Here is a 15712-nt window from a genome sequence, read left to right on the forward strand (position 1 = left end):
GATTCATTAACTTATAAAGCTTTAGCTGAAATATTTTTCAGTGTTTTTTACTATTGTAACCCTGTAATTTAAATGCATAAAGTGCTTTGGCAGTGATTTTTTTTTCCTCTGTTTCAAGAAAGTAAAAAGGAAGTGTGTGTTGGTACTACTGCAACATGAATTAGATGTTCATATTGCAAATTGAAATGATTGGATCAATGGAAGTTTAACTGATTTAGTAGGTTCATGTGTTGTATGCTAATAACTACAGAAAAATCCAAATGGGCCTCCTCAGAAACCTGACTTTCTATTTGTTCTTATCTTTTCTGTCTGTGTTCATCTAAACAATAAATGATTGGCACAGCCAGATCAGGTCAATTTAAGTAACAATATGGTGGTCCCAAAAAAACAGCTGCTGAAGGCATTTTTCCCTTCAAATTTGTGGGTTTTTATTTAGTCAGAGGTCACTATAATTGACCTCTTTTGGGGATAATCAGCTGTCTGGATGTAGTCACTAAGCTTTTACAGTCTCTTGAGGAGACTTGTCTCCCTCTGTACAATAAACTTAAGCAGCAGATAGCAGAGAAATGAATGAATGGAAGTTGTTAATGAATCTGAGTGCTATGGGGAAAATGCAGTGTTAAGCTGCCGGTTGCTCTAGTTTCTTCCAAGACCCATTTATTTCTCTTTCTAGTAATACTAAGCATAAGTAGAGTGTAAAATCATCACAATTTATATTTGTAGTTTGTGTGCCTGAATGTCTTAGTCCTATGCTACCAGAAAATAGTCTGCACAGTGGGACAAGTTTTTTAGGGAAGTCCAAAAGAATTGGAGAAAATTCCCTGGGTCTCTTTCTCAGTATTACCACTGTTTTGCCATGCATTCAGGCAAATTTAAGTCAGCTCTGCCTTTGTTCAAATCATTGGCAGTATTTTCATTAAGCTTCACGACCAGGTCATTAGCTCTTGTCATTTTTACAAATAGCCTGGATAGCTTCACAGGAAACAAATTGGGAATTCATTTACTCAGTAACAGTCCAAGAAAACTATGTTTCACCTTCTGTTAAGAGCAGCCAGAAACTTAATGGCATTGCTTCTGAATGGGGCATGTGATTTCAGTGCTCCCAACACAACCATCATTTGATCACAGAAAGGGTGTGTAAAGAAATAGTAATCAACTGTATTAATTAAGATGAAAATAACAATTTTGCCCACTCTGTAGTGATGAGAGGTAGCTCAGTTTCCTTCTGTATTTAAAATATGTAAATCTAGAATGTGTCAGAAGTGGAAGAGTGATTTTGATCTACCTCCAGTATATTTTGGCAGTACAACTGAAACAGGGAAAGATGCAAGATCAGAACAAACATGCTGTTGTACATTGATGTTGAGGTCTGCTTGTTGCCTGACCACCACAGTGTGTTTTAGCATTGCCTGGCTTGTCTTCATTCATACAGGAGAGCCAATCTGCCCCTTCTGCTGCACTTCTCTACTCGCACTGTAGCTGCCTCTCACGTAAGTCAGTACTGGAATATGAGAAAGCAAACACAAGTCACCTCTCCCAAGAAATGCTGTAGTATGTGAAATTCAAGAATTAACAGTTGCAAAAAGAACTGAAACATCAAAAGAAAGACAGGTAAGAACTGCCAGTTGCAAGCTGGACAAGCCCAAACTGCTGCCCAGAAGGACCAGGTAGAGTGCATTTGCTAATCTACCTGGAATGTCATGATAGCATGAATTCGCTTCTGTGTCCATGAAAACAAAATACAGAAAACTCTGCTCAAGAGAGCCCATCTGTACTGATGGGGGAGAAATAATGCTTCCAACAGGTTAATCTGGAAAGCTTTTAACAACACAGACATAAAAATCTAATTTAGAAGGATTAATTCTTTGTCATTCTTAAACTCAGCAATTTCTTAATACCTGCAACTTCTTTTAATAAGGTAAACCTGGAAAAAAGAACTTTCTCTTCTTTAGCATTAATCTTCTAAAGCATTAATCCCAATTAACATTGTGCTGTACATGCATACATTTTATTTTTGTGAGATATTTGCATATTTTCTCCATCTGTGATTCTGAAGGGAAACACTTGCTAACAACTCATTACCCTGTTTTCACATTTTAGTAGGCAGCAGTGGCTGGTTTTTGAAGTGCAGATGAGTTAATTCAGTACACCAAAATGGTGTAAGGGTGGAAATGAAGTACATTTTCATACGGCGGTGTTCAGTCAAAGCTGACTGTAAAAGTGGCATACCTTATGCTATGATTACATATTCTTATGGTTCTAGGAGAGGGGCAATTTAATTGTGATTCTCTATGTTATTTGTATTTGCTAAATTCCTGCAGCAGGAATGCTTGTGCCAACTGACACTTGAAGCAGCTAGTCATTGCAATAGGCCAAATTTATCTGTAGAACCTTTTTAAATGTTGGTGATAAATGCTTAAGAAGAGCACCTGTATGAATGTTCAAGCCATTGGACAAAATTTCAGGTGCGAGTGTTTGTTTGACCTCCGGTACAGACACCAGATATAAGAATATTGCACCTCTGCTACTTTTGAATTGTGCAAAGTAGAGTGACTATAATACATAAGTCTGAAACACAAAATTGTGCCAGTGACAATAGTTTTCCCTATCTAAATGTAAAATGGCGATTTTCCTTTTTGGCATGAAGATAAAATGATTATTGCTTGTTTCAGAGTTGACACCAGGTTACATTTTGCTCCAACTCTTCCTCATCTTTCTTCTTCCTTAGCTATATAGTTATGAGAAAAGAAATGATAATGAAAGCTTTCCAAACTATGCAGGAGCATTTGTCTGGAATTAAGTGAGTCCCTGCCTCCTGTAATTTAACAGCAAATCTGACTTCTATTTCATGTAAAACAATATAAACATTTTTGTTCTCTGTATTTCAAATACTGTGGTATTGATGCCATAAGGCTTACAAAAGCACATGAAGATACAGCCTACATATAACCTATATGTCAGAAACAGGCATCACTCATCCATTCCTCATTTTTCTGCATTTCTCTATTTTAACCATGTGACAAAAGAAGAGACTACCCTGCTAGTGTAGTAAAACACAATGTCTCTGAAGAGAAGGTGCATTTGACAAGCTGGGAATGAACAACAGCCAAGTGGAACAAAGCTGTATGACTTCTGAGGAGGACACTCATGAATACCTCAGTGCTAAACCATTCCTAGAATAAGCAAGTATCTCAAACTCCTCCTGTGATGCCTTGCACAGCTCAGACTTAAAAAAACTCAACAACAGCAACCAAGCAAACATCCCCAACATAACTATTGGAAAAGGGAAGTACTTAAAAAACCAGCTACTTCTGAGGCTTGTTTAATCCAAGAACCAAGTAACTTCAGTGAGATAGCTCCTGGTGGTAGTAACCATGTTACTTTTTTACCTCACTCTCATGCCTTTTATTTTTCACAAGGTGGCATTAAACAAAGGATGATACAGACAAAAGTCTTACTCAATATAAATGTTTGCTTTTTTAAGAGAATAAGGGGATAAAGAAAAGAGAAGAAATTTATTAGCCAACTGCAACAGAGTTAACTGGACACTGGCAATTAGTGTTTAATGCCACCTACAGCAAAATGTTTCCCACTGGGAAAAACACGGGAGGCAAGTCCACTTCGCTCCTTTGAAGTCACAGCCTGGAGCAGAACATACATCAACACCCAACAACACAGTCATTTTACATATATTCAAGTTTTTACACATCTGCAAAGCAGAAGTAGTAGCAGCCATTTGGATGTTCTTTCTTAATGGTTCTCAGGGGGGGCCTAGGAAACTCGGAAGGACCTGGCTCTTGTGACATGGAGCTGGAGCTGCAGCTGCTGCTTCTGCTGCTGCTTCCAGCCACCTGTGCTCTAGCTCTGTCCTTAGCAGGGGAGAGCTGGGGGGATCCTGGGCTCAGGTACCCAGCTGTGGTCTGAGTAGAGGCAGTGGCATGTGTGGTTGGGCCAGTGTTATTTTTCACATAGACGTTCTTGATAGCAACAAGCGTATGTGCCATGATGCTGATGCTGTTATTCAGATCTTGCATGCCTTGCTGCAGCAGCCGAAGATTGTGGTTGACACTGTCAAAGCCAGACTGGATCACCTGTATTTGGGTCTGCTGAATCTGCAGTAGGTCCTCTTCAGTCATTTCATTTTGGTCTGCCTGGCACCTGCCTTTTGTTTTGGCTTTTACTTTCCCAGAGGAACCACCGCCTGACGTCCCCAGAAAAGGCAGCTCTTCTTGACTAGGTGGAACCACTACCATGTCCTCAGAGCTTTCTTCTGGCTCCACCACCTTCACTACTATTTCTTCTTTGAGGTTCATCTGCTCAAGACTGGATTGATGAGATGGGCCAGGACTGCCATTAAACCCTAGAAGAGGTGGGGAGGGGGAGGGAAGAAAAGCAAAGTAAAGCCCATGAGAAACTTCATAACCTCAGTGGTGATGTATTTTCTCATCCACTAAGCACAAACATCAGTCCTTGAAACAAGACTCTCAAACTCGCATTACATTATCTTTGATGGTTTTAGAATACAAATTACCTCGATAGGTGGTAAGAAAACCATAAATATGCATTCAGCAGTTAACCATGTATCTGCATACTACAGCTCCCTTACCACCACAGAAGCCAAGCTTTAGGATCCCAAAGTTCATTGCACGCTCATTTCATGCTCTATCGTGCACGCAGTAAACAGTAAGAGTATTGCTGAAACACTGGATTGCAAGAATCCCTTGGTATTCCAGCGTGCTAGGACAATATCGCTGGCACGTATGAAGTTATGTGCTCGCAGCACTTTGTACTGGCTGGACCTGCGTGCTGCCATGGCTTTTTGCATTTGCAAGAATTACGGCAATAGTGAAGATCGGTGGCCGGGTCTAACGCCTCGTGGATGGGCAGCATCTGCTACGAGACGCTGTTTTTACTCTTGGTGCTGTCCTTAGGCACTTCTATGACCTAGAGCACGAAGCCTCACAGTTCTCTGTGCGTGCGTGTACGTTTTGCCTTTTCAAGGATGCGAACCAGCGCTTTCTGCGGCGCCGGTCCCCGCGGTCCCTGCGCGCACGCAGCGAGCGGGCAGCGCCGCTCCTCCGCAGACCGGGGCTCCCGCGGCTGCGCTGGGGGACGCCGGGGCGGCGCCGCGGGGGTCGCTCCCGCACTCACCCATGTCCCCCACGACGGCGCCGGGCAGCTCCAGCGTGTCGATGCCGCCCACGATGGGCACGGCCTCGGCGGGCAGCAGGGAGCCGTAGGGGCGGCGCTGGCGGCGGGCGGGCGGCGCGGCGGCGGGCGGCAGCTCCTCGGGGGCCAGGAGGAGGCCGAGGGCGGGGGGCGCCGGCGGCCCGCAGCCCTGCGAGAGGCGGCACAGCTTGCTGCGGTCGCGGCGCTTCAGGTCCCGCCAGCGCTTCTTCAGGTCCTCCACGTCGCGGGGGCAGGCGGCCACCGGGTTCACCTTGTGCCGGATCAGCTCCCACACCTTCCGCTTCTGGCCCGCGGAGGCGCGGCCGGGTCCCGCCGCGAACAGCAGCTGCTCGTGCTTCAGCACCTGCTCGATCAGCACCTCCGTCTCCGCCTCGTTGAAGTTCGCCTTGCGCCGTTTGGGCGAGTCCTCGGCCATCCTCCGCCGCGGGTGTCGGCGGGCGGACGGGCGAGGAGCCGCGGGGATGGGGGGACGCCGCTGCCCTTCCCTGCGCCCCGGCCCGCGGGTGCCGCCGCCGCTAGGCCGGGCCCCGAGCCTTGCTGGGGAAGGAAATACCGCGCATGAGAGGAAAAGACGCGCACGGACCGGCGCAGGCGCCCCGTGCCCCGCGCGTTGACATGGGGAGGGGGCGCGGCCCCCGCCCGCCTCCCCGGCGGGAATCCCCGCTCGGCGCCGCCCCCGCGGGAAGGGGGGACACGCCGGGCCCGCCCCCGGCGCGGGTTGTGCGCGTGCTCGGCGGGAGCGGGGCCGGGAATGGCGGCGGTTTTGGAGCTGCTGCTGCAGGAAGAGGTGCCGGTCAGCGCCGTGGTGCGGTGGCTCCGGCACGGTCCCGGCCACCGCCCGGCTGAGGTAACGCGCGCTAGGTCGTGCGCCCGCAGCGCCCCGGCTCTGGCAGGGCCGGGCCCGCAGCCGCGCCGCTCCCCCAGCGCCCTCCGCTGCCGCGGGCCGGGGCCGTGCGGGAAAGTTTGTCCGCCCCGCGCTGCTGTGGGGGGGCGAAGCCCGCGCGGGTCAACCCGGGGCCCCGTCAGGTGCCGTTCTGCAGCCGCGGCCGAGCTTCTGTCGAGCCGGCGGCGGCACCGCCCCCGGCGCGGGCGGGCTCCGGGCACGGCGGCGGGAAGACGAGGCCGCCGGCGGGGAGCTGCGCCGGGAGCTGCCCGGCGGGTGTGCGAAAGCCGCTGGAATGCGCGGGGCTGAGCCCGCCGGAGCTCAGCGCCGCCGGCGCCGGGCGGTCTCTGGCGGGCGGTGGCGCCGCGCGGCTCCGGGGCGGGAGCGGGGAGGCCCCGCGGGCGCGGGAAGCGCCGGGAGCCCGGGGCGAAGCGCCGGGAGCCCGGGCTGCCGTGTGCCAGCGCAGAGCCCAGCGGGACGAGGGGTGAGCAGCGCAGCACAGCGCAGCACAGCTGGTGTCGTGAGGGAACGCGGTGACACCCGAGGTGACGCTTCCCGCATCTTTGTAGAGGAAAGTAGCGGTGAAAGAAGGACGAGGCTGTCAGCACCCGGTGATGGCTTTGTGCAGGCGCCAGCGCGCCTCCCGGCTGGACGCTCGTCCCGCCTGGACCTTGAGGAGGATCTTTGCGGGCTGGGAGAGGCTGCTTGTTGGCTGAGTTTTGTAACGAACGATTTGGGTTCCTTTGGAAATAAAAACATTTGTAACTGTAGATACACTAGGAGTGCTTAAGTTTCACATGAAGAATAACACAGAGAAACAATTGGCACTTAAAGCATCTTCTACCCGAGCCCCTCGCACAGTGTTGCCTAGTATTAAAATCAAAACTCAGTAGTGTCACCCCTGTGAGTTAGTTGGGTATTGCTGTCATCCTAAACGTGTGGGAAGAATGGACCAACACTTTTATGTTGTGTGGTATTTCTTCAGCTGTGACTTGCAGAAGCAGACCTGTGGACATTATGAAGTTTGAGATCCTGGCAGCTCAGCTAGCACTGTGTGGGTGAGGGGTGTGGAGGTCAAAAAGTTTGCCCTTGCAAGGGAATTTCTTGCTGCCTTTTGCTGTTGGGAGCAGTGCAGTTGCTTCAGCATGAGAAAGCAAGTGGGAGGTTTGCAGCTGGCAGCTGTTGACAGGTTGTTACCAGTTGTGGAGGAACCAAACCTCAGTTAACTTGGACAGAGAAAGATGAGTGAAAATAGGTTGTGCCCTGAAAAGTTGGAGAAACTACCCAACCTAATGCATAGCATAGACTGTAATCATCTTTGTGCTCCTATGCTAATTCCAGGGGAAGGAATGCTAGGCTATGTCTTGCTCTAGCTCTTATGGCAGTTTTGGGCTGGAGATGGTCTTCTGACACCTCATGGGGGTTGTATTGTGACCTGTGCTTTTTCACTGATTGTTGGCTGCTTGGCTTGTTATCCAGGCTGTGTCAGAATTTCACACTTCTCCAAGGAGCTGAATTGGTCTCACGCTTTCAAATATGAATTTTAGTATAGGTGTTGAAGACTGTGCGAGTCCAGTTACAGGCATGCTTTTGCTTCTTTCTTTAATGCAGAAACCATCTTCAGAAACAGTGTTTGCTTTCTTGACTTTTCATCTAGTTAGGGTTGTGAATATAACTTTACTGGAGTATGTATGCAGTGCTTTCAGTATTAGTAAGGAAAGAGTTGCTGCCTTTGAGAACCTCTTCTGTTGTTGCAAATGTTGCTGAATCCCATTGAGAGGAAACAGAAACTTGGTGCAGTGTTAGGAACAAAAGAATTTTACCCAGGGTACAAAACTTCAAACTGCGCATGTAGCATGAAGTTGTTTTTGTCTAGGTTTGCCCTTATAAGATCACCACCACCTGTTTAGATTTCAAATGTGTTGAGTCAGTGGTGGGGTTTCTGTTTAAGTTTCTCAAGTATAAACTTCATGCACCTTAAAGTTGAAAAGTCTCTGTTTAGACCTTCATGAGGTCTCGAGCAAAATTTTTTCTTTGACATGGAAGAGGAGCTTTGGTCTTGTATTTGGCGCTGCAGAACTCCAAGTGCTTCTTCCGTTGTTGTTATAGCACCCCTCTGTGGGAGCAGGTGGCATTCACACAAAAATAGGACACTGAGACCTTGCAGATTGTAGATTTTTCTGTTAGAATTAGATGTTTTCAGTATTGATGTTTTCAAAATGTTGAACTTAGGGGTGTCAGTTGCTCCAAGTCCTCCCTGGCCATAGCTTCAGTGAGTATTACTGATGTTTCCATGGAACAGTTCCACTATTTTCCAGTCAGAGACCAAAGTGAATTACTCCATCTGAAAATTTGAGCCAAAATGGCTTGTGTGAAGGCTGATTTTCAGGTCTGTGACCAGCACTATGGTTGCTTGAATTTCAGCGACCTACTTTGACAAGTCATGTTGGTTTTTATTGTGTATTGAAATCCCATAGTTACTACTTAAATGTGTCTGGGTACTTGGACAGAAAGACTCAGGTAGCATCTTTATATTAATTTTTTGTCTACTTCTCTCGTAGGAGAACCACATCCATGACAAACTGGTATCTCTTAGCTTGCTTCAGAAAGATTTTGTGCCTTTTCTGCTAAATTTTTTAAGGGAGCAGACCAGCCAGATCCTGACTAATGGACCCCCTACTCCTGCTAAAACTCCTAATTCCAAGGCCCATGGGAGCCAAAGGACAGGATCAGAAAGGAGGACAGGCCATGCAACCAGCAGCCGAGTGCAGCTCTTTTCTCAAAGGACTTCAGTGACCACCTGCACCACAGATACCAGCTTTTCTCCTGCTGCAGCATCCAGTGGTTCCTCTTCCTTTTCTGGGTCGAACCTGTCTAGCCCTTACGGTGATTTCCCCAGCGTGGTCTCCAGCAGCAGCCCGAGCTTTGGGCACAGCCCTGTGCTCCACCACGGTGAGAAGCGGTCCTCTCAGAAGGCCAGCCTGGGGAGCTTCCTCACGGCCACGCCTGAAGCCCTGCCCGTGAGACGAGGCCGCAGGAAAGGCAGCAGCTCGGTTGGTGCCTCTGGCCGGCAGGTAGCTCGCGATCTGGGGCGTTCCCTTGCTGAAGAGGAGGATGGAAAGAGTGACAGTGGATCGTGGAGTGGAGGGAGAAGGAAGCGGAGTGAAGTGCCTCTTGTTCCTGCCAGATCCCCGCCCAGCCAGCTGAACCTTAACAACTTGGAGGAGTTTCCGCCCATGGGTGCTGCCTCTGGCTGGACAAAGTAAGAGCGAGTCTGCCTCGCTGTGCCACTGGGATTGCTGTGGGTTGCAGCTCCTTGACCAGCTGTTCTGGGTGTCCAGATGCAGAAGCGGCTGTAATACACAATACCTAGCTTCTGGGAAACATGGTCAGAACTGCTTTATTCTGGTCACCGTGTAGGGAGGGGAATATTGCCTTGACAGGGAGTCAGGTTTCCTCTCCGTGGACTCACCCAAGACACCTCTTTTGCCTCTCGCTTGTGATGCTGCCTGCAGCTTGCCAGTGCACAGCCCAGCTGATACAAAGCTGAGCACATCTTTGTCCTTGCGTGTTCTAACGAGTCAGCGTTATCTTGGTTCTTCGTGTTTCTCATTTAACAGAATATCAGTTGGTAAGGAAGAGCTGTCCTGGAAGGCTCTTCAGCTTTACAGATTCTAGCAAAAAAGCTTTTGGATTGATCTTCTGTGGCTTCTGGTAGCAGATGTTAGTGTGCAGCTTCGTTTGTGCTGTGTAATTGTGGACAAAATAGCAGGCTGTGTTCTTGGTCTGCAGCAAGCCCTGGTCTCCTTGGTGACTACAGCTAAGATTTGGGGCAGCTGTTTGTGTTGTGGTTGCCTCAGTCCTTTAATCTTTGTCTTTGCATTCTTTAAAATCCTCATTACCAAATATAAAGCCTTTATGTCAGCCTGTTTGCTCCGTATATCAGTCACTGGTCTCTGAAAGTGGGACTTTCTAGTTGGACATGCAAAATTCCAGCCAAAAATTATAAAATGTGTGAGTCTGTACAGCAAATCCAAATGCAGGATCTGGGTCATGCTCTAGACGATGCTTTGGCCAAGGGAGATAAGGTGTGTTTCCAGCACAGAGAGTAAGTCTCTCTTCCTCAATTGCATTAATGCTCAGCTAGGAAAAAGCAGGAGGAGAGAGATCACGAGTCTTTGGGAATCAATGTTACAGCGATTTTGAGAACACCTTAGCAGTTAATATGTAGCAATCAGCATTTCTGTGATGCTTTATGTTTCTGTATCCATTTCCATTTTTTTAGTGTTTTTTGCTACTTTACCGAGCTTCTTCCTGAAGGACAAATCCAAGTATTTTATGCAGGAGGGATGGGTTTCCCTGAACTTAAATGGCCTAATGTAACTTTGGCAACTTGATTGATTTTGGTTTTGTTTTTTTTTTTTTTTTTCCTCCTGATCATGTTAGAAATGAATTCACCAGCAGTTTCTTACTAGAATGGGGCATATCCTGTCCTGCAAATTAGAGATCTTTGGAAGGGTTGTGTGGCCCTGTGGTACCTGTTAGATGGCTTACTATTTGATAATTATTTTTGCTGCAGGTTCAGCAGGTTGTTTGTTGCAGTGTATAGCTTTGTGACTTTTTTTTTCAGTGATAGAATAAAATGGATAACTACAGGTACAGTTTAGAAATTCAATATTCCAACTCAACATCCATTTTGTTTTAGCATTAGATTCCTCTGGAAGAGTTGATTGAACATCTGTCTTGAGACCAAAATATTTTGTTGTTGTTTAGCTTGATTTCAGTGGCATTGCTTCTCTTCTTTTCAGCAAAAGCAAACCATCGAGGCGAATAAACCCAACTCCTGTGAGTGCTGAGCGGCCCCTCTCGAAACCAAAGACCTGTTTCACTTCTACACCCGTCAGCCGGTCTCCAGCCTCAAGCCTTGAGGCCTTTACTGCTGTCCAGGAAGGAAACCTTTCAACTGTGATAAGCAACAGCCTTCAAGAGGAGAGGGAGATGCTGAAGAAAGAACGGTACAGTCTGAGCAGGGGGCTTATTCTTAATGCCCTTGTGTCCTGGTTCCAGCCAGGACATGGTTAATTTTTCAGTAGCCGGCAGGGGGCATGGCCAGGACAAAGTGAAAATGACTGAAGAATATTCAAACCAGATATTGGTGACCTTGAACTATAATTTGCCTAAAGCCAAGTGTGTCTGTGTTATCAGACTAGGATATTAATGCACCTAGCTCATGTTTGTCATTTTAGAGGTGTGCTGACTTTGGAACAATGACCCTCACTTCAAAAGTGTAGTCATTCCTCACTGCTTTTATGAGATTTTCTCTTCGTGGAAATGAACGTGTGTCTATCTCCTGTGCATCTTTTCTTAGATTGCACAGGCAAAGCAATTGGGTGTAATTAGACTGTGTTTGAAGATTGCACCAAGACACATAGGTTTGGCGAAAATGAGTTAGTGATGCAAATGTGTGGAAAGTGTTAATCGTCTTGCAAGGTAGGTAGACTAACAGAAGCTAGCAGTCAGAGAAAAGAGAATATGGGCACTTGAGATTCTGTTTTAAAGATTACTACTGCACTTATCTGTTGAAAATTGCTGTCAGATGAAGTGAATTCTAGCTTCTAATTTTGTCTCTGCTGTTTGGTTAGTGCTTGTAAAATGGTATCACTGTTAGTCTATGAAGTATCTATTGATACTCAGGAAAAAATAAAGTGCAGCAGTTTGCACTATTGTTTATAATTGCTGACAGAACTGTTGCTGTTCTTTGTAGGTTTTGTTCTTGGGGAAACTCCTCAGGACACAGAGGTGTAATTCTTTTCCTGTTAAGTTTTGCCGTTCACTTCAGTGGGACCAGAACTGGCTGAGACACATTGAGTAGAGTCTAATGAACTACTGCTTGTACTGAACCTGCAGCAGAACTGCTCAGGATTCAAACCTGCCACTCTGCACTTAAGTCTAGCACCTATTCCAGTCTGAATTCTATCTGAAATGTCCCAATAATGTGTATATTCAGTGAAATTCAGTGTAATTCAGTGAAATAGCAGTATGTGGTTGGTTGGATCTTGCCCATGGAGTGATATTCTCATCTGACCCATCATACTTGAAAGCTGGGAGTTGCTGCTGTGTCCTCAGTTGTGGTGAAGTACAGAAGTAAGGCAGCCTTCAGCCAGCTGGGTCCCTTTGAGCAAGGGCAAAAGGTGAATTTCATCCTGAGGTAGATGAGCACTTGGGCTGAAGTGAAGCTCAGTCTCACTGTGTTATTGGAACCTTGCCTTGGGTAAGGTCACAAAGTACTTAATGGTGGGCTCATCCCTTGGGTGAGATCACAAAGTACTTAATGAATAATTTTATTCAGTTCTATCTCTTACTCAATAATTTTCTTCAGTTGGTTGATTATGTTCATTGCAAAGAAGCTGTTGGTAATCTTTCTACTTCCATTTTGGGACCTGTTGTTCTTCATCACAGCAGCTCTGCCAGAAATAAGCCAATAGAAAAGGTTCTTTGCTGCAGGTAAAGATGCTTCTGACTTCCCAGAGTCCTTAAAGTGACTTAAATCTTTCACTTTTGAGACAGTGTGGCAAGAGGTAGTGTGATGTTCCAAGTGTAAATGTTCCGTTGATATTGCTGTTACTGCCTTGTGTCCTGTTTCTCATGTGTCTTATTTATGCCACTCTGGTGTTACATTTTGGATGACCTCTCCAGATATAGTTCTGTACAATGTCTGTGTATTTAACTGAGTAATCATTGCTGATTTAGAATCCAGCAGTCCAAGTAGTTTGTTCCTTCTATTGTTTAACTTGCCAGTATGGGATTTCATTAGTTGTTGCATTGCCTTTCCACTTAAGTGGTATTGGGTCTTCTCAGAATGTCATTACTTTACATCTATACCAAAGGGATGGGTGTGAACCTTATTTTCATAGATGTTTTTAAATGTCTAGCTGTCAGAAACTGTACATGCAAAGATGATTTTTAGGACCTGATCTCTAACAGATTCCCTGTCTTTAACAAGTGCCAGTTCAGATGAGAGCAGCAATAACATATGTTAGTTGGTTAATTTGGTCAAAGTGCTACACTGTTTTAACAGAGTTGGAATTTGAATGGGATTCTTTAGTCTTTTGCTTGCTAACCTATTCTACGGATCTATTCTCCGTAAATTGCTATCATGCTAAAAGCTGCTTTAGGCAGTGTAAATGGCATGGTTTAGTTATTGCAGGATTTCCTTCATGCTACACTGGAAGAGAAAGACCTCTTCTGGTTGCATGGCTGCTGTAGATCATCCTCAGTCACATGGTTATGTCGCTGCTCTTGAATTTCAGATGCAAATTGCTGCACCAGGCGTCTTCTCCTGCAGGGATATCTTTTGATCCTTGTACTCCAACTAAGCCTAGCTACACTCGCAGTGCCAGCCTTCCTGCTGAAAGCCATTGGGTGACCTGTGCAAATCCTGCTAAGGTTTCCTGCAAGAAACAGTTGGAGTGTCTGGCACAGCTCTATTCATCGTGTATAGCAGGTGAGGACACAGAAGATGTGAGACTGACCTTTCTTTGAGCTTTTAACTTGTCTGTGTGTTGTGGAAGCTGTGGGATAGTTATAGTGTACAAACAAATGACATCTGGAAAAATAAAGTAAGCCAATACAGTTATTAAAATAAATTAATACTTGGTAAAAGTTTAGGGAAGGAGGTGAGCTTGATGCAGTACTCTGAACTGCAGTAGACTGAAGTTGTATGTCCCATCTGAAACCAGGCTATTCTCTAACACACCTTGCACATGCTGATCTACACTGTATCACAGTATCATGTTGTGGGGAGAGAATTCTTTGCTGATTACCACAGAATAGGAATCTATCCTTTTGCCTTTGTGTATTAAAGCAGGACAGAATTGAGTAATCCACCTTTAACATCTCAATTACTCTCTCCCAGAAAACCTGGTACCAAATATTTTTCTGGAACTGTTTTTCGTTCTGCAACTGTTGACATCTAAAGGCACTTCTACTGCAGAAGATGGGGATAGTGACCCTGAAATCAGTGAAAGAAATAGAGGTAAGCAGTAATAATGAAGGTAAAGAATCTTGCTTCCATAGAATGAGAAAATGTTGTAGAGTAGCTTGGACAGTTATTATTAAATTACATAAAAATGCCTTATTACCAGTGTGGGACTCATCTGAGATGCTGACAAAAGTCATGCCTGTATGGGAAGTGCTTCCACAGTATGATGGAGGGTTGCTAGTTACTGTTTGAATCTAGTTTTCTGCTATTGTGCAAGAGTTGCTGTAGCTACTTCCTAACACTGTCTTTTAGAGGTAAAGACAGGTGTGCTTGAGTTGCTTCTCCACTGATCCTGCAACTCAAATGTGCTGTTGACCTGCTATGTGTTTATTAAGCTTCAGGTTTGGATCTGAGTGCACAGGATCCAGCCATATTGTTGCATTTGTTTTTTTGGCAAATTCAGCCTTAAGCTTGATACAATTAGCACTTTAATATGGATAGTACAACCAAAATAGTGGCTTTAGGATGAGACCCACCACACCCTCCTCTACCCCACATGCCTCAGTTTGGTTGACCTTTGTTTTGCTACTCTTTGATTCTTAGGGCTGAGATTAGGAACATGAAACCTTCAGCTATGGGAACACCATTTTATGATTGTTTGTAGTTGTTCTACTTTTCTTGTCCTGTATGTGCTTACTGTTGTTCAGAACATTGAGAAAGAGTCTTTTCTTTTCCATACAGGATTAAACAATTCAATTGCCTTTAGTATAGGAAGGATAGGGAATGGGAACTTCTGAAAATTGAATAGGAGTCTGAAAAATTATTTTTTGATATGTCATTTCCTACTTTCCTTAAAAGCTGATTGTTGGTCCTTTAGTTCATAAATGGTAAAAGCTATTGTTGTCTCATGTTTCTTTTTTCCCTTTAGATTTATCAGGGACACAGCATTTTGAAAGTGTGCACAATTGTGTTTATTTTGCTGTTCGAGTCTTGGATTATCAATATGAGTGAGTTGAATTCTTTTTTCATCTGCATGTGTCTGCAGTTGTGTGTGGGATTAAGCAAGTGTGCTTGGGTTGTAGAACTGTACCAGTTACAGGCGCAGAGTTGTTAATTTTTCTTCAAAACATACAACTTGACCTGGATTTGGATGTCTGTGGGTTTCCTTGCACTGACGTGTCTACTGAGCTTTGTTGTAATTGTGCAAGAACGGGAAAGTTTTGAGATGAGAATGATAACAAATACAGATACCAGTAGGATTTCCTGCTGGGTACATGTAGTTTAGAGCTCTTTACTTGGCAGCATCATAAAACGTCAACATAAGCATTTCTTTAGAATTGCTCAAGTATTGTATATGTCTGTCTGCCTCCCTGAGCTTTATCCCCATTATCTTGGCAGAATTATTTCCCATTTAGAAAAGGGGATGCTGAAGCTTTTGGCTGAAAATGAGCGGATTGCATCGTTTTCTCCCACCTTGCACAAGAGGCTCAGGCAGGCTTATGAAAGCAGCACAGCTAAGGTAAAAATTGGCAAACCCCAAGTGACATTGCTTCAAGCCTTTGTGTTGTTGTTCTTTTATTTGCAATGGCTTTGATGTTAAATCTCATTCCTTCTCTTTCATCTTCTTGTGTTGTCTTTAGAAACTGCCTAAAAGCTAC

General features: G+C 45.6%; 2 protein-coding genes across 2 annotated transcripts in view; one reads left to right on the top strand and one right to left on the bottom strand.

Moving 5' to 3' along the window:
- Positions 1-59: 59 nt before the first annotated feature.
- Positions 60-5837, bottom strand: LOC128789268 (uncharacterized). Its single transcript, XM_053945019.1, has 2 exons — positions 5152-5837; positions 60-4360 (listed from the first exon to the last, which is right to left on the bottom strand). Exons 1-2 carry the CDS (start codon positions 5603-5605, stop codon positions 3702-3704), a joined length of 1113 nt encoding a protein of 370 aa, XP_053800994.1. The 5' UTR covers positions 5606-5837; the 3' UTR covers positions 60-3701.
- Positions 5838-5845: 8 nt separating this feature from the next.
- The window catches only part of CDAN1 (codanin 1), a 31568-nt gene continuing 21701 nt past the window's right edge, over positions 5846-15712 (top strand). Inside the window, exons 1-7 of the mRNA XM_053945018.1 lie at positions 5846-6037; positions 8635-9335; positions 10882-11088; positions 13384-13577; positions 13989-14108; positions 14983-15061; positions 15453-15573. Coding sequence (XP_053800993.1) covers positions 5942-6037; positions 8635-9335; positions 10882-11088; positions 13384-13577; positions 13989-14108; positions 14983-15061; positions 15453-15573 — 1518 coding nt within the window. The 5' untranslated portion in view covers positions 5846-5941. The remainder of the gene's footprint in view (positions 6038-8634; positions 9336-10881; positions 11089-13383; positions 13578-13988; positions 14109-14982; positions 15062-15452; positions 15574-15712) is intronic.

The sequence above is a fragment of the Vidua chalybeata genome, chromosome 6, assembly GCF_026979565.1.
Source record: "Vidua chalybeata isolate OUT-0048 chromosome 6, bVidCha1 merged haplotype, whole genome shotgun sequence".
NCBI lineage: Eukaryota > Metazoa > Chordata > Aves > Passeriformes > Viduidae > Vidua > Vidua chalybeata.